General features: G+C 42.0%; 1 protein-coding gene across 1 annotated transcript in view; it reads left to right on the top strand.

The window, feature by feature from the left end:
- CLGN (calmegin) overlaps window positions 1-16,815 on the top strand; it is a 122,603-nt gene extending 105,788 nt beyond the window's left edge. Inside the window, exons 13-15 of the mRNA XM_040331283.1 lie at window positions 2,366-2,510; window positions 8,198-8,301; window positions 15,269-16,815. Coding sequence (XP_040187217.1) covers window positions 2,366-2,510; window positions 8,198-8,301; window positions 15,269-15,349 — 330 coding nt within the window. The 3' untranslated portion in view covers window positions 15,350-16,815. The remainder of the gene's footprint in view (window positions 1-2,365; window positions 2,511-8,197; window positions 8,302-15,268) is intronic.
- The last annotated feature ends 989 nt before the right edge of the window (window positions 16,816-17,804 follow it).

The raw sequence follows: 17,804 nt of genomic DNA, 5'->3' as shown, positions 1-17,804 counted from the left end.
GTGTTGGTTCGCGCAGAACTCCTTTATTTTTTTTTATTTTTATTTTTTTTGTACTATGTAGTATATCATCTGCTACATTTTGATTTCTCAAATCACCAATGCATGGATATGTGGACCTGTTCCTGCAGGATCTAGGTTATCCTTCACCCTAGCAACCTCAACCCAACTAAGAATGTGCTTATGTTGATGGTGAGCAGATAACTTGTGTTCAATATCTCATAATTATGGATGTCCAGTCCTGCTTCCCTAAATTCCTGAGACTCCGAGTTGATACAAATTACTATATATACTCGAGTATAAGTCAAGTTTTTCCAGCACATTTTTTTGTGCTGAAAATGCCCCCCTCGGTTTATACTCGAGTCACCTTTTTGCGCCTGATCTCCAGAATTTTGGGGACCCGGTACCGGCCGGCCGTAGGTCCCCTGGACCCCAAACTTGGCACACATGTAGCCCCACTCTTCCTCTACAAGAGGGGGACCTATGGCTGGGGAGCACTGATTTTTCAAAGCCAGCCACCCCTTCCATAGACTCCCATGTTAAATTTCAGTCTAGTCATGGGCACAGAGAGGCATGGGCCTCTGTAGCTACGAGTAAGCATCACATGATGCGAAACATGTCAGCTATTTTTTGCATGAATTTTGGCTGTTTTTTCCATATAAATTTTTGTTGTTTTTTCATGTTTTGAATAAAGACATCGTTTTTTGAGGAGTGTGGCGATCCAGGATTTTTCTTTCATCCCATGCTAATTGAGCACAGCCAGCACCCTCTTGGTTTGTTGGGACGAAAGCAACAGGGATTTATTGTTTTATAGAGCGGTATACTTTTCTTCACTATGGGCACAGAGAGGCATGGGCACAGTGAGGCATGAACATGGACACAGTGAGGCATGCAGATGGACAACTTAGGCTTATACTCAAGTCAATACGTCTTTCCATTTTTTTGTGGAAAAATTAGGTTCCTCAGCTTATATTCAGGTCGGCTTATACTCAAGTATATACGGTACTGAAAGAACTTAATACAGTGCAATGTGAACTCTCACAGTAATGACATTTATGGGATTATCATTTAAAGCCTTAGAGCATTGTCATGGATATGCAATAAAGTCTGGCAGCTTACCTGTCTCATGTGTTCATTAGAGGCCTGACCCTCTTTCACTTTGCTCCCGAAGCTTAAAGTGATTGTAAGTGCTAGTTCACGCCAGACACAGTTCCATTCAGTTCCGTGCGCTTTTTTTCTGCACAAAATGCATTCAGAGTGTTTTCCATGTATTTTAATTGCTCTAGTTCACACCATGCAGTCAGTTTCCTGTCAATTTCTGCACCGAAAACTGACCGGAAACTAACTGCATGGTGTGAACTAGAGCCATTGAAATACATGGAAAACACTGTGCACGCATTTTTAGTGCAGAAAAAATGTGCACGGAACTGTACGGAACTGTGTCTGGTGTGAACTAGTGCTTAAGGTATTTTTTTTTTTAAATAACAAACATGTCTATACTTACCTGCTCTGTGCAATAGAATTGCACAAAGCAGCTGCAAACCTCCTCTTTTCAGGTCCCCCGCCGGTGCTCCTGGCCCTTCTCCTCTGTCCTGTGCCCCCATGGGAAGCCGCTTCCTATGGGAGCTTATGTGCGTTCGTTAGCACAGACAGCGGGACTCGGCCCCGTCCCTCGATCCCTCGTCATTGCCTTTTATTGACAGCATGGGAGCCGAAGTGCCCTAGTTAAGCCATCGAGACCTGGAAGTGAGGGGAGAGATAAACTGCAGATGTGCACAGTGCTGGATCGAATGAGGGCTCAGGTAAAAATAGGGGGGGGGGGGGGGTATGCTAAAACCTAAAAAAAAAAAATCCTTAATGCAAGGAATGCATTAAGGTAAAAAATGTTTAGGCTTTACAGCTACTTTAATGCTGGGTATGATCCTCATGATTAAGCTCCGAAGTGAAACACGTTGGGGGACATGGACTGGTAAAACCCTCCTCACAGGGTTTTACTGTGCGACTTTTAGGACTTCCTTTCCCTACTGAATGTTTTGAGCTGGGACAAGCTCTGTGCTTGTCGGTACTTCAAGCGGTTTTTCGTGCAAGAGGCCCTGGTGGAGCCTTGAGCGGCACCTATAATTTTTGTTGTGAAATTTAGAAACCACACACAGAGCCAAAGAGGAAACCCTGCCATTAAACAAAAACAAACACACTGTATTTATTGGCGTATAACACTCACTTTTTTACCCTGAAAATGGAGGGTAAACTGTGTCTGCGTGTTATACGCAGGGGGCTGTGGAAAGTTTTTTTCCTGAAACTTCCCTCTTAAAGTTAGGGTGCGTGTTATACGCCGATAAATACGGTAACTACTTGCTTGTCATTTCAGAAAATTGAGGAAGCAGAAGATGCAGATTTCTCAATGAGTGATTTTCTAGAATCTGATGAAAATGATTTTGAGCTCCAGAAAGATCTCACGAAGAAGAACCAGCAAAATTTGGAGGGTGCCACATCAGAAACTCAGTATGACAAAGGTAATTTGACTTTATGGTGAGGAGGGTGGTTCTGATTTTAGAACACCGGGTTGATGACTCTTGATATGGCATAGCACTACTGGACATTATTATCAGAGGGATCAGGTGGATCCTTGTAGGGTGATCCTGTTTCCCCATCCTGTGAAGACAAACAGCAATTTCCAGGCAATTTGAGATGCTTTTATGCAGCTTTGGGAAGCATTAGCGACCGAACAGTTCAATGCAACTGACAGCAAACATTTCCTCTTGGAACCCTGAGGCCCCGTACACAAGACCGAGTTTCTCGGCAGAATTCAGCCAGAAACTTGATCGGAGCTGGACTCTGCCGAGAAACCCGGTCGTGTGTACACTTTTCGCCGAGGAAGCCGACGAGGAACTCGTCGGGCCAAATAGAGAACATGTTCTCTATTTCCTCGTTGGTCAATGAGGAAACTTGGCTCGCCGAGATCCTCGCCGGCTTCACAATGAACTCGACGAGGAACTCGATGTGTTTGGCCCTTCGAGTTACTCGGTCGTGTGTACGGGGCCTGAAATAATAGGAATTTTGTGGTTTTCTTTATGTGTTTAGCTGTAGCGATCAAAAGCGTGACTATATACATTTTTCTCATACGATACAAGATCGTATCATTTTCATTTAATGCAAATACAATACATTACAGTATATCACTTCCTAATTTTAATTCTGTCATATGAGATTGTTCGTAACTTTAGCAAACTCTTTATATTTGAAATGGAGCTTAGAATGCAAAAAAAAACAAAAAACAGACGATCATTCGTGTGTGTACCAGGCTTTAGGGTGATTATATTTGGCAAATGTCCACCTTGGAACCACATACTATCAACCATCCTAAAACATTTTTTAGGTCTGTCACCGATCTTCCTATTCTGTCTGATGGATTGATGTGTTGCAGTGAAAACATTAGGACCGAGTCACACGTATGCCTGCATTAACACACACATTCTCATGTGTTAAGGCAGCCCTCACACAACACACAGTGCATTGACGTCAGTGCATTATTTTTTATGATGCTATTTATTCTAAAGTGTGAATCATTTCTTATTTCCTTTTAATCTTGGAAGACAGGAAACACTGGTAACTGCACCACTACACAGCCTAATTGTTGAAGATCTTGCAAGAAATATTTTGTATGCAGTGAGTGGCCAGCCTAATGTTATTGTAGTGATGTCAGATCAGATCAAAATTAATCAATTGAAAATTTAGATACAATTTTCTTTTTTCAGTTTTAGCTAGACCAGTGTAAGGCAAGAACCTCTGTCAGGGTTCATGCTGCCTATGGCCCGTTTAACCCGTTATGTACCTCCCCACTCAGATCTACTGCAGCAAGGTGGCCCTTCTGTGTGAAATGCCTGTACGTGATTTTGTGCACTGAGATTAGGAGGCGTGCGCCAGCTCGCTCCCACTGCTGGGACACGTCGATCATTCTCACGAGAGGCAGAATGGTGGTCTGCCTATGTAAACAAGGCAGGTCGATGCTTTGTGAGAGGGAAAGATGGAGATCTTGGGCTAGATTCATGTACGAGATACAATGGCGTATCTCCAGATACGCCGTTGTATCTCTGAGTTGCGGTGTCGTATCTATGCGACTGATTCATAGAATCAGTTACGCATAGATTTCCCAAAGATCCGACTGGCGTAAGTGTCTTACACCATCGTATCTTAGGCTGCATATTTACGCTGGCCGCTAGGTGGCGCTTCCGTATATTTACCCGAGGAATATGCAAATTAGGTAGTTACGCCGATTCAGAAACGTACATCCACCCGGCGCTATTTTTTACGTCGTTTGCGTTAGGCTTTTTCCGGCGTAAGGTTGCTCCTGCTATATGAGGTATACGCAATGTTAAGTATGGACGTCGTTCCCGTGACGATTTTTGAAATGTTTACGTTGTTTGCGTAAGTCGTTCGCGAATAGGGCTGTACGTAAGTTACGTTAACGTCTAAAGCATTGACGATTTGCGGCGGAATTTCGAGCATGCGCACTGGGATTCTTAAAAAAAGTCAAATATGTGGGGTCACACTAAATTTAAATAAAACATGCCCACATCATCCAAATTTTAATTAGGCGGGGTTTACGCTGGAAGCACATACATTACGTCGCCGTAACTTAGGGCACAAGTTCTTTCTGAATACGGAACTTGCGCCCTAATTTACGGCGGCGTAACGTATCGGAGATACGTTACGCCCGCACAACATTACGCAGGGCTACCTGAATCTGGCCCCTTGTGTTCCTGCTAAACAGGAACATGCATCTCTGTCTTCCCCCAGTCAAAGCATCCCCCACACAGTTAGAAAGATCACCTCTGCGGTTTTAATTTTTTGCGCTATAAACAAAAATAGAGCGACAATTTTGAAAAAAATGCAATATTTTTTACTTTTTGCTATAATAAATATCCCCCAAAAACATATATATATATAAAAAAAATAAATTTCTCAGTTTAGGCCCATACGTATTCTTCTACCTATTTTTGGTAAAAAAAATCGCAATAAGCGTTTATCGATTGGTTTGCGCAAAATTTATAGCGTTTACAAAATAGGGGATAGTTTTATTGCATTTTTATAATTTATTTTTTTACTACTAATGGCGGCGATCAGCGATTTTTTTCGTGACTGCGACATTATGGCGGACACTTCGGACAATTTTGACACATTTTTGGGACCATTGTCATTTTCACAGCAAAAAATGCATTTAAATTGCATTGTTTATTGTGAAAATGACAGTTGCAGTTTGGGAGTTAACCACAGGGGGCGCTGTAGGATTTAGTGTTCACCTAGTGTGTGTTTACAACTGTAGGGGGGTGTGGCTGTAGGACTGACGTCATCGATCGAGTCTCCCTATAAAAGGGATGACTCGATCGATGCAGCGCCATAGTGAAGCACGGGGAAGCCGTGTTTACATACGGCTCTCCCCGTTCTTCAGCTCCGGGGAGCGATCGCGACGGAGCGGCTATAAACGAATAGCCGCGCCGTCATCCCGGATCACTCCCCGAGGGAATCCGACCGCCGCATGTAGCGGGGGGGGTCCCGATCGGACCCACGTCTAGGCAGGGACATACATGTACGCCAATGTGCCTGTACGTGCCATTCTGCCGACGTATATCTACATGCGGCGGTCGGGAAGTGGTTAACCACTTAAGCCCCGGACCATATTGCTGCCTAAAGACCCAAGGGGTTTTTACAGTTCGGGACTGCGTCGCTTTAACAGACCTATTTTTGGTAAAAAAAATCGCAATAATCGTTTATCGGTTGGTTTGCGCAAAATTTATATCGTTTACAAAATAGGGGATAGTTTTTTTGCATTTTTTTTTTTTTTTTTTTTTTTACTACTAATGGCGGCGATCAGCGATTTTTTTCGTGACTGCGACATTATGGCGGACACTTCGGACAATTTTGACACATTTTTGGGACAATTGTCATTTTCACAGCAAAAAATGCATTTAAATTGCATTCTTTATTGTGAAAATGACAGTTGCAGTTTGGGAGTTAACCACAGGGGGCGCTGTAGGAGTTAGGGTTTACTTTGTGTGTGTTTACTAGTGTAGGGGGGTGTGGCTGTAGGAATGACGTCATCGATCGTGTCTTCCCTATAAAAGGAATGACGCGATCGATGCGCCGACACAGTGAAGCACGCGGAAGCCGTGTTTACACGCGGCTCTCCCCGTTCTTCAGCTCCGGGGAGCGATCGCGACGGCGCGGCTAAAAACAAATAGCCGCGCCCTCGTCCCGGATCGCTCCCCGAGCGGACCCGACCTCCGCATGTACCGGGGGGGGGGTCCCGATCGGACCCCCCACCCACGTCTAGCAGAGGACGTACAGGTACGTACATGTGCCTGTCCGTGCCATTCTGCTGACGTATATGTACATGAGGAGGTCGGGAAGTGGTTAAAGTAACGCAGTGCCGTATCGCAAAAAAAAAATTGGCCTGGTCATGAAAGGGGGGTGACCCCTCCAGGGCTGAAGTGGAGATTTTCCTAATTTTCTGTCTTGGTAACCACACTGGAAGTTTAGGGGAATCTTCAAAATAAGGACACAAAAGTAAAGCCTGACAGAGATCCCAACCCTTCTCCACTGTTCTATAAAACTCCTTTTATTGGGGAGGTTCCTCTTGTTTTCTGTTCCAGAAAGTGATAGAAAATCTCACTAACTGGTTTATAGAAGGCAATAAAAGTCAAGGTTCTAACCCTTCTCATTCTACAAAAAATACTTTGGTCTGTATCAAAGAGGCAGGATAAAGCATATTGAAAATGCTACATGATCTGGGGTACTCACATAATGGACTTCAGGGTGCCAGTCATTACTAATTGCTAACTCGGTAAAGTAAACAGGCCTCCTGTGAGATGTAAAATCCTTTTAGTGCTGAGAGATTGAGCTGTCATTAAAGCATAGCTCCCAACTGTCCCTGATTTCGAGCAATGTCCTTCTGTCCCTCTTTTCTCCTCATTTGTCCCTCATTTTGGTCTGATCTATACAGATTAGGGCTGTTACTGATTAAAAATGTTGTGTTCGAATAATCGTTTTTTTTTTAATCGATCAATCGACTAATTTCAATTAATTAACGCACATACACATACAACTACTTTTAGCTGATCTCCTTGCATTACAGCATGGGGGCAGATGTGTATATTCTTGCAGTATGGGGGCAGATGTGTATATTCTTGCAGTATGGGGGCAGATGTGTGTATTCTTGCAGTATGGGGGTAGATGTGTATATTCTTGCAGTATGGGGGCAGATGTGTATATTCTTGCAGTATGGGGGCAGATGTGTATATTACAGCATGGGGGCAGATGTGTATATTACAGCATGGGGGCAGATGTGTATATTACAGCAGCATGGGGGCAGATGTGTATATTACAGCAGCATGGGGCAGATGTGTATATTACAGCAGTATGGGGGCAGATGTGTGTATTACAGCATGGGGGCAGATGTGTGTATTACAGCATGGGGGCAGATGTGTATATTACAGCATCTGCCCCCATGCTTTAAGATACACATCTGCCCCCATGCTTTAAGATACACATCTGCCCCCATGCTTTAAGATACACATCTGCCCCCATGCTTTAAGATACACATCTGCCCCCATGCTTTAAGATACACATCTGCCCCCATGCTTTAAGATACACAGCTAGGCCGAAGCTCACTCTGCGGATTGTCGTCGATCAAAATTATTTTAATCGATCAAAGAAATTAACAAAAATTGAACAATTAATCGTTAATTTCTGCAGCCCTAATATAGATGTATATAAAATGCACTTTTTATCTATCAAAAAGTGTTTTCCAGCGCTAAACCTTTCATCTAATTTCTAAATTGCTGCATTTATAAATTCCAAAAGTCAATATAAGGGAATATTCGTGGTAAAAAAGCACTTGTGGGTTTAACCAATCTTGTTTTTTTGTACAATTCTGCTTTAAGGGGGCGTAACAAGAGGTGTGTCCTATGCCTGCATACTTTTGCTGAAAGGTGTCGCTCATTTCCATCTCAAAAAGTTGGGATGTATGATTAAAGGAGGTTCAATGATTAGTTGGTCTGCAGGGCACTGAATTGCAGGAAATCCCCCCTGCACTTGCATACTGGCAGTTTACAACGTTTAGTAACACTGCTTTTACACTTTATAAGTTGTTTCTTAAATAAAGCTGCATGTCTCATTCCAAATCTAAATTGTCCTCTTCTAGAGGCTGAAGAAGATGAAAGGATAGAACAAGAGGATGAAGATGAAGAGTTCAGTCAAGAAGAAGAGGAAACTGGTGATATAGTAGATCAGTCTTCAGATGATGAGGTAAGTGACCAGCACATGTCAAAAAAGTTTTCTACATCGATATAGTTTATATTTAATTAGGTGTGTGCATAAATATAATGTACAGTTTGTCATTAGTAAATAGATAAAATGGTGCTGAAATAAAATGTTTATCCCATACACATCCATGTGACATACTCCAAGGATACAGCACCTTTCCTGGGAGAAACAGAGGTGGTCATTGCTTACCTTTCATTCGGCTTATGCTGGTTTATCTTGCTGCTGATCTAGCTTCAACATTTTGGGGGTTATTTACTAAAGGCAAATCCACTTTGCACTACAAGTGCAAACTACAAATGAAAAGTGCACTTAAAATTGCAAGGAAAGTGCACTTGGAAGTGCAGTCGCTGTAGATCCGAGGAGAGAAAGGAAAATAAAAAAACAGCATTTTAGCTTGCACATGATTGGATGATAAAATCAGCAGAGCTTCCCCTCATTTCAGATCTACCCCTCAGATTTACAGCGCCTGCACTTACATGTGCACTTTCAGTGCAATTTCAAGTGCACTTTGCACTTGTAGTGCAAAGTGAATTTGCCTTTAGTAAATAACCCCCTTTGTGTCACTAACCCAGAGCAACATATGCAGATAAGGATGTTTGACTTTTTTCTGACTTTTCTGATTTACATACTTGTTCTGGGTCAGTAACTATGAAAGCATTGAAGTTCGGGGGTCAACATAATAGCCAGGTGTTTCTAGAAGGGGGGGCCAGCAATGACATCCTCCATATTTCTCTAGAAAGTTTTACTTTAACCCTGTGTTAGTCTTGACCTTTCTATACTGTTTAAGATGAATGAATACAAAGCTTCTACTGACTGGCTGAGTTTGAGATTGTGACGTCATCAGCTTGCCTTTCTGCCGTAGCCAATCAGAGGAAGCTGTGTATTCATTCATAGAACACAACGCTTCCTGTGAATGGCTAAGCTCAGCTCAGCCAAATTTTCTTGCAGATGTGGGACATGAAGTTATCATCTCACTGCAGAAACACAGTGCTGTATACTGTATGTAGCTGAGGCTACAGTTTATACTTAGTGAAGTGAATAGTTGGTTTGGAACAGCTTGGTCTAAATTAGGGGTCTCAAACTGGTGGCCCTCCAGCTGTTTTGCAAAACTATAAGTACCATGGGGCATTGCAAGGGTGACATTTACAAGCATGACTCCCACAGGCAGAGTCATGATGGGACTTGTAGTAGCCAGTAGTTGTAGCCATGAATAAAACAGTATCAATAAAACTCTAAAAGTCCCAGAGTCCGATATAGTACTGTAGCAGCGCTCTCCTCAAACCCCCGTTTGAGAGACTTGTATATGTATTACACATAAGAAACAATAGTTGTGCAGAGGAAGATGGTTATGTTTGATCACAAGTCTTTACACCGTGCTCCTTTCACCAAGGGATATTCACCACGTGGGGGGATATATTCCCCTTTTGGGGATACACTCACCAAATGCAAGGATCGGTTAAACATGGAAACATAATAGACATCTGCCATGTTACTGCACTCTCCACCTATAGCTCTTGTTAGTTAATATGGTCCGCAGCCATATGTAGAAAAAAGAAAATCTATATAGAGCAGTACCGTTTTAAAAGTTTTATTGAGCCCACAGTACACCCTTATACAAATATGCATACCCCAAATCAAAGCTCACAAGCAAAAAATCAAATGGTACTAGTGATTGCGATCGCTCCAGTCAGCACAACATCAAAGCCGCCCGGGTTACCAGTTAGTAGACTTCCTTGTTCCTGGTCCATGGAATGCTCGCATCACTTCTGGTAGTTCAATAGGAGTCACGTCCTCAGACGTAGTCAGCCAATGACGAAACGCGTCAGGGCTTGATTCCTATCTCTATTGGTGGAGAGTGCAATAACATGGCAGATGTCTATTATGTTTCCATGCTGATCTGATCCTTGCATTTGGTGAGTGTATCCCCAAAAGGGGAATATATCCCCCCACGTGGTGAATATCCCTTGGTGAAAGGAGCACAGTGTAAAGATTTGTGATCAAACATAACCATCTTCCTCTGCACAACTATTGTTTCTTATGTGTAATACATATAGAAGTCTCTCATAGGGGGGTTTGAGGAGAGCGCTGCTACAGTACTATATCGGACTCAGGAAATGTAACTGTTTTTTGAAACCGTTAAATCAATGGGTTTAGTTCCGCTTTTTTATTCAATGCCACTTAGTTACTTTTTGGGGAAATTACTTTTTAACCAAGACATTTATTACTCTGACATTACAGAATCCACTTAGATCCAGTGTTCTTTGTACAGCTCATTATTTAATGATGGTGTACAAAGTGCGTTCAATGAAGCCTGTCACAAGAGTAATATACACACTGCTACTGCAGAGCTCATTCTGAAATTGTAGTTGCCAGGTTACCATGCTGATGCTTTGGTTTTACTACTCTACCAGAGTGACAGCTAGAGAGGGAGAGGACTATGACAGCATCTAGATTTCACTTACAGCTGGTTTCCTTAAAGCTCATTTGGGAACCCCCAGATAAAAAACCCTCAATAAGAAATGGAAGAAAAAGCAAAAAAAAAGTAAAACCCAGAATCAAGTGACTACCAGCACCTTCTGGAAATGGTTGGTTGCCAAGGTTAGGATATATATATATTTTTTTTTGAGGCTCGTTCACACCACATGCACATACAAGTGCTTTTTTTTTGCATCAAAAATGCATGGAAAGTAGGTTATACAAGTTCTAATGGCATAGTTCACAACAGTGTAGTGTGTTCCAGTGCTTTTCAGTTGTACTGGAACGTGGTAAAAAGCATCAAAAATGCATAAAAAAAAAAAAACACCCCAATACAATGGGAAAAAAGCAAGAAAAAAAAAATCATCTGTAATGGATATGGAAACACGTTGAAAACACGCATGCAGAAATGCATACAGAGTGTATCTGGAAGACGTTTTTGTGGTGTGAAAGGCCACTTAATAGTTTATTTTGTTAATGCTGGCATCATGGATGTCCTGAAAGCCTCCTAGCAAATTGCCTAGCACTGCTGTTATGATCTGTGTTCATCATCCCCAGACTGGAGCTGAAGGTTGCTTTATGGCTTGTTCTTACCAGCAGCTGCAATGAATGCATATCCATTCATGTGCACTAGAAAGAACAGCACCATGCTTCAGAATTGTTTTTGGCGAATGGTTGGGCTGTTTGGCCATGTTCAGGGGAACACCCGAATTTGCAGGGTGCTCGGCTGGTGTTCACCCTGCGGAATGGCCTTCAATGCACTGCGTGCTGCACAGTGTATTCTGCACCCTGATTAGGAAGACTAAGCACTATATTTAAAGTAATTTTTATTGTTGCACTTTAAGCAACAATAAAATCACTGCTCATTAAAAAATGATTGTTTTTTTTTTTAATTTGCATTAATACATGTCAATATAAAAATATTTTGCAATCAACCCAAAAAACAAAAAGGTATATAGTTGAAGGTGCTGCTACTTATTAAGTCCAAATAAATACTAAATATGTAAAAAATATAAGTGCACAACCTATTAAATCCTCTATGATATAAACCAATACCATACAATACATATGAAAAGATCTCAGAGTAAAAAATATATATATCCACATTGAGTCCTTAACCACTTTCAAATGACAGAGGGACGGTGCAGCTCTCGCTCTGGGTGGACATCATATGACCAGAATGGCCACTCTCGCGGGGCCGCGCAGCACCGCCATCACGGCTGCACCTTGTTGCTAGAACACGGTGCGACCCCGATCTCTGTAAAGTCCAATCAGAGCCGATCAGTGGCATCTCCTCGCAGGGCAGAACAGGGAGGGTAATCAGGGCGCTGATCATCAGTGCCCTTATTATAGGAAAGCTGCAGCAGTGCCACCAATCAGTGCCACCAATCAGTGCCCATCAGTGACAAAAATCAATGCCCATTACTGGTGGCAGTCAGTGCTGCCTTTTAGTGCCCATCAGTGCTTCCCACCAGTGCTGCCTATCAGTGCCCACCAGCACCACCGATCAGTGCCCATCAGTGCCGCCTCATTACTGAAGGAGAAAAATTACTTATTTACAAAATTTACTGACAGAAACTAAGAAAAACTTTTTTTTTAAAGACCAGCAGTGATTAAAGACCACCAAAAGAAAGCTCTATTTGTGTAAAGAAAATGATTAAAAATTCAACTTGGGTACAGTGTTACATCACTGGGAAATTGTCATTCAAAGTGCGACAGCGCTAATTGCTGAATAATGGCCTGGGCAGGAAGGGGGTGAAAGTGCCCCATACTGAGGTATATAAAGAAAAAAGCAAAAGTGAAAAAAAAGTCCAATTGAGCGTGCTCTTGTAGAAAAGTGATTCACAGAAAAGGTGCTTCAGAATGCTTTCCCCACATAAAACACACGCCTCTTACCAGAAGGACTGGATCTCAAATTATAGAGATCTAACTCACTCACACAGGTTTCAGCCACCAGAAATATTCCACACAATAAGGGCGCTCCCTCCTTATAAGAAGATTGCTACACTTTGTTATAATGTATCTCGTGTGTCCTTGATGTCTATACGAAACATCTCACTGTAGATTCTCTCAAGCATGGAGGATTAAAAAAGGAAGAGGCTTCATAGTGCAGTACTTTAAAAGCAATTTTTTTTTTTTTAAAGTATCTATACACTTACATGTAACAACAACGGTAGGAAGCAAACAGCAATGCACCTCATCTGCAGGTTGATGCATTGTGATCGATGCATGTCCCCCAGGGCATTACCCGAACCCCCATACCCCTTTTATGGCCAATTACTTGCCTTTAAACCTTCAAAATGGGCACTTTTGATTTCTCAGGTTTGGCTCCCATAGACTTCAATAGAGTTCGCTGTTTGGGACAGAACTTTTCCCCAGTTCAGGAGTTCTGCTGCAGCCCATCTCTATTCCAGAATCGCACCGATTACTTTTTTCATGTTAGAACTTTATTTTAATCTCACAAGTCACTGCAGCAGTATTGCAGTGAGAAGGGTTACATTGCAACACGCTACACTGAAAAAAATTAGTGTGAACATGCAAAGCAGTGGTGTAAACAGACTTTATAGCAAACAAGGCAAATTGCCTTGTGCTTGTGTTGGGACTGCAAGGTTATCTAGCACAGCCCAACGCATTTGGTGTGAATGGGCTCATATACACTCCAATGAGTTGCTGAAAGCTTAATGAAAGCTTTGCAAATGCTTTATCAAGATTGTTGTAAAAACTACTGTCACACAAGCCTTTGCCGATATGTACAAAGCAATAATAGGTTATTTTGAAATCACTATCTAATCCTTTTCTGGTAGTCCATTGAGGGACACAGGAAGTCTTGACTCAATTTACACTGCCTCCTACATGAAGATTCGATACTGAAAAACAAACTGTGGGCCGAACCCCTCATAGTCCCAGCATGCTTTAGTTTTGTGGTAATACAGTACCAACAGCATGATCATTAACACAGTGGGGTGGGACCTGTGTCCCTCAATGGATACCAAGAAAACGTTTTTACAGTAAATAAAGACTTTCTTGTTCATCCATTGGGGGGGGGGGGGGACACCTAATGTCTGTTGGGATGTCGAGGGGTAGTCAACATAGCAAACAAAATGCCCTCAAAAAACAGAACTGGGGACTGCCTGCAGCTCAAAGAATCACCTGAAAGACCACTCGGAGCTCAGATGAGGCCTGGTCATCCATGTGATAAAGCATGGAGAACATGTGAACAGAAGTCTAGATGGAAGCCTTGAAAATCTGAGAAACCGTAGCCTTGTGCCACAGAGCCACTTACTAATCTAGTAGAGCATGCCCAACAAGAAGCTTGTAGCCCCAGCAAACCATCGTCTTCACCCAAGCCATTTTATATGCCAGTTGTCCAAGTGTCCGCAAAAGGCTAACAGATGCCCCCTCACTTTGAAAAGTGAGGGCACCTCTTCATGCTGAGGAAGATTTTAGAAGTCCAGACTTTGTGGTCAATTTGGTTGACAGACTTGGATTTGGAGGTTAAGGCCTGGGAGTAACAAAAGCAACTCTTCTTAGCCTCTGTGATGGGTGAGTTTTCCCAAACGGAGCCCTAGGCTTCTTTTATTGAGGCAGATGGCTATTTGTGCTGCTGGTGACATCATTGTTTAGGGCATCCAGGACAGCTCTGAAGAAGGGGTTCTACAGTCTGACACTTTAGCAAAAGGATTCATCCTCATGTTCACTGACAAGAGACTCCAAGAGTTCCAAAGAGATAAACTGCTATAGTGGTCATTGCCTATCTATCGGCCTTAGGCCAGTTAGCTTAAGTCTGACAGAATAAGGCCAGGGCCAAGACAGGTTAGAGTGCAGATCTTGCCAAAGAGTTTTTGAAAGGGCCTCCACTTCACAATTATGTGCCACTTTGTGTTGGTCTATCACATAAAATCCCAATAAAATACATTTACATTTTTGGTTGTAACATGACAAAATTTGGAAAATTTCAAGGGGTATGAATACATTATAGAAAGCCCAAAGGAGCTTGGACTGGGAAGATGAAAAGGCAACAGCTATGGGCTGCCCCTTGGGTTTTAAAGTGGTGTGTACAAAATCAATAAGAAAAGAAACGGATAGTTTCTTCTCTTAACAGAGTCCTGTTATGGCACTCCAAAGTCAGTAAAGGAAAGGCCGCATTTAAAGACCAGCACAGCAGCAGTAATCTTGATTGAATATAAAACGTAAAGAAAACAATAAGCAAGCAAAAAGGTTAGACTTTTCCCAGCAGAGAGCAGACATCCCTCCTCCCAGGATACTTGGAGGCAAAAAGCTGAAGCAAGCTGGGAGTAGGAAGGGGTTATCCTGGCTTGGTCCACAATTTTGTTTGCCAGTGCCCAATTCTCCTGTGGGTGGCAGTATAACCCGGCAGTCAAGACTTCCTTTATCCCTCAATGGATGAGAAAAATAATCACACTAGATCTTAAAATGTTCTGGCATAATATGGTTCTGTTTGCTTATCTACCAGATGAAAGAAGCAGATGAAGGTGCGGACTCTGGAGACAACCTAAAGAAATCCCTGCGGAAGAGACGAGTACGGAAAGACTAGTATCAATTATACTTATATTGGACTGTTACAGAGAGCCAGTCTATCTTAGCCTGGTGATGGACATGATGAACCGCTTCTTACCTCTTGGTCCATTACTTTGTGTTACCTGAAAAGTTGTCCTGTTATGTTATTCTGTCAGGGGAAGGCAGAGTTTTCCATGTAACTATAATACACAGATCAGAACTGCATGTGCAATAGCCTACCTTTATATTCCTTTTCAGTCTTGGCTCTAATAAATATCTGAATATACTTGTTAGTGTAAGAAAAGGCAGTCCTTTTACCACTGTTCTTTCTCTGTTTTTTAGTTTCAGTATGATTCAGTTTACAGTTTGTTTGGGGCCATTTTTGAATAGTCAAAATTCTGCAAGACTCTCGAAAAAAACATATAAGCCACACTTCCTCTTGGCTCCTCTTGCCATATTTATTAGTTCTAATAGCTTCCATGATGCATCCCCTATCCGTGAAGGATAGGGAAGTCCCTATCCTTGTAAGCAAGCCAGAAGTGGTAAAACGCATCAAGGAAGGTTGGTTCCTGTGGAGAAATTGCTGTATACAGTAATTTTGTTGAAAACTAATAAATACAGAGCTACTATCAGGGGGGTACAGGCATTACACCTGTAAGGGAACCGATGGTCCCCAGGGCCGCTTACAGGCCCGGCTGGCTCCCCTCCTGTTTTTTTTTAACTTATTTCTTGCATTACACCTGCAAGGGTCTCAATGGTCCCCCCCTTGCTTATTATCTCGCGTCTGGGGAGAAGTCAGCCCCCCCCCCCCCGGTTCTCTGCTCCAGGGGGGCCCTACCACCTAAAGCTGTGTAAGGGGCCCCTGATGATTTCTGATGGGGAGTGAAAACGGACTACAGTGGCCAGCACCCAGGTTGACTATGTACAGGTGTGGTAAGTTTTGAGTGGAGCTGTGGGTTTGGGTATGTTTCCACAAGGCTTTGGCATAGGTAATCAGCACTCTCCCATTCTTAAACACCCATTCTTATTACTGGCTAAGTAATGATCTGCCTAGGATTTAGGCTTGCACATTTGCAATGAAACAATATACACATAATGCAATAGCTGACAAATAAGGAAAACTTCAGTAAGTTATGCTCAGGACAGTCCTAATCATTCAGTGACACATGTTTTAAAGGTTTTTACAGAATAAAATGCATGTTATTATATTAGTTTTATCGTTTCTGTACCCCTCATGGACAACTGCCAAACTGCAGCACTCAGAATTTGTAGAAAAGCAAAAAAAATGAAAGGGGCTCATTGGTTTTGTCATTACTTATACTTGGGGCTAATTAAATGTGTAGAACAAATTAAATAAAAAATGTTTAGTTATCCAGCTTGCGATGCAGGATTTTTAGTAGGCATCATCACTTTGCCCAATGGAGGAGACTCAGGAAGCTGGAGGAAAAAAAAAAAGAAGGAAAACCAGAAACGGCAAAACGATGGACCAAAAAAAAAAAAAAAGCACAGTGGCTTCGTATATTAACAGATCATAAATATATTTTCCCTTTTGCAGTTTCCACAGGTATTTTGAGGGTGATCTTACAGAATGTGTATAATAAATAAAAATGTTTAAAATTATAATTTGAGAATTCCATGCCTACTAGTGCAATGAAGCTCCTGAATGCATACCCAGGCTGAGGTACTTACAACTTGGTATATGGCTTCCCAGCAAGGTTTGTACATTGGCCTGTTATATAGTTTGTACTGGTGACTTGTAGATCATTACATTTACACTGCTGAAACACTGCTCTATGAGCTAAAGGAAATGATGTACAGATTTTTCGAAAACTTTTTATAGTTGAATGTTGGAAAAAATGTTTATTTAAGAAAAAAAAATGACATTATTTAAAATAAATATTTATTAAAATATGCAGTTGGTCCTCATTGTAGTTTAGATAAGATGGATTGGTCTTAGAAACAATATTTCTAAACAAGAAGTCAATCAAATTTATCATTAACAGTTTATTTTTATTTTTTTTCATTCATTATATTTGTTTGTTGCATAAAAAAATAGATTTTTTTTGTTGTTGCAAGAAAGAAAATGTGCAAAATGGGACAAATTATAGAATAAAATGTATTCACTTTATTTACAGTAAACCCCGGTTCACACCAAATGCAGCTTTAAAATCGCACTACTTCAGGGGTCTTAAGCTGCTTTCTTTTAAAAAACACTGGACAAAACAGACCGATTAGATGCAAGAACCCCAGTGGGGGGTTCCCAGAATTAGTTGTGAGAGACAGCCCCATTGAAAGCAATGGGAGGCTGCCTGCTCCCACAGCTAATCTCTCATGTGATTATATGTGAGTGATTGGCCCTGGATGCAGGCAGTCTAATCCAAGACCACTCAACCGCATGTGATTGCTGCACGAGTTTCCTGCAGCTACCCACTGGGGTTCTCGCATCTTATCAGAATGCAGGTGTGAATGCACCCTTAGGCTACATTCACACT

Source organism: Rana temporaria, chromosome 1 (assembly GCF_905171775.1).
Source record: "Rana temporaria chromosome 1, aRanTem1.1, whole genome shotgun sequence".
NCBI classification, from domain to species: Eukaryota; Metazoa; Chordata; class Amphibia; order Anura; family Ranidae; genus Rana; species Rana temporaria.
The sequence above is the reverse complement of the archived record's forward strand: the minus strand, read 5'-3'. Positions and strand labels throughout refer to the sequence as shown.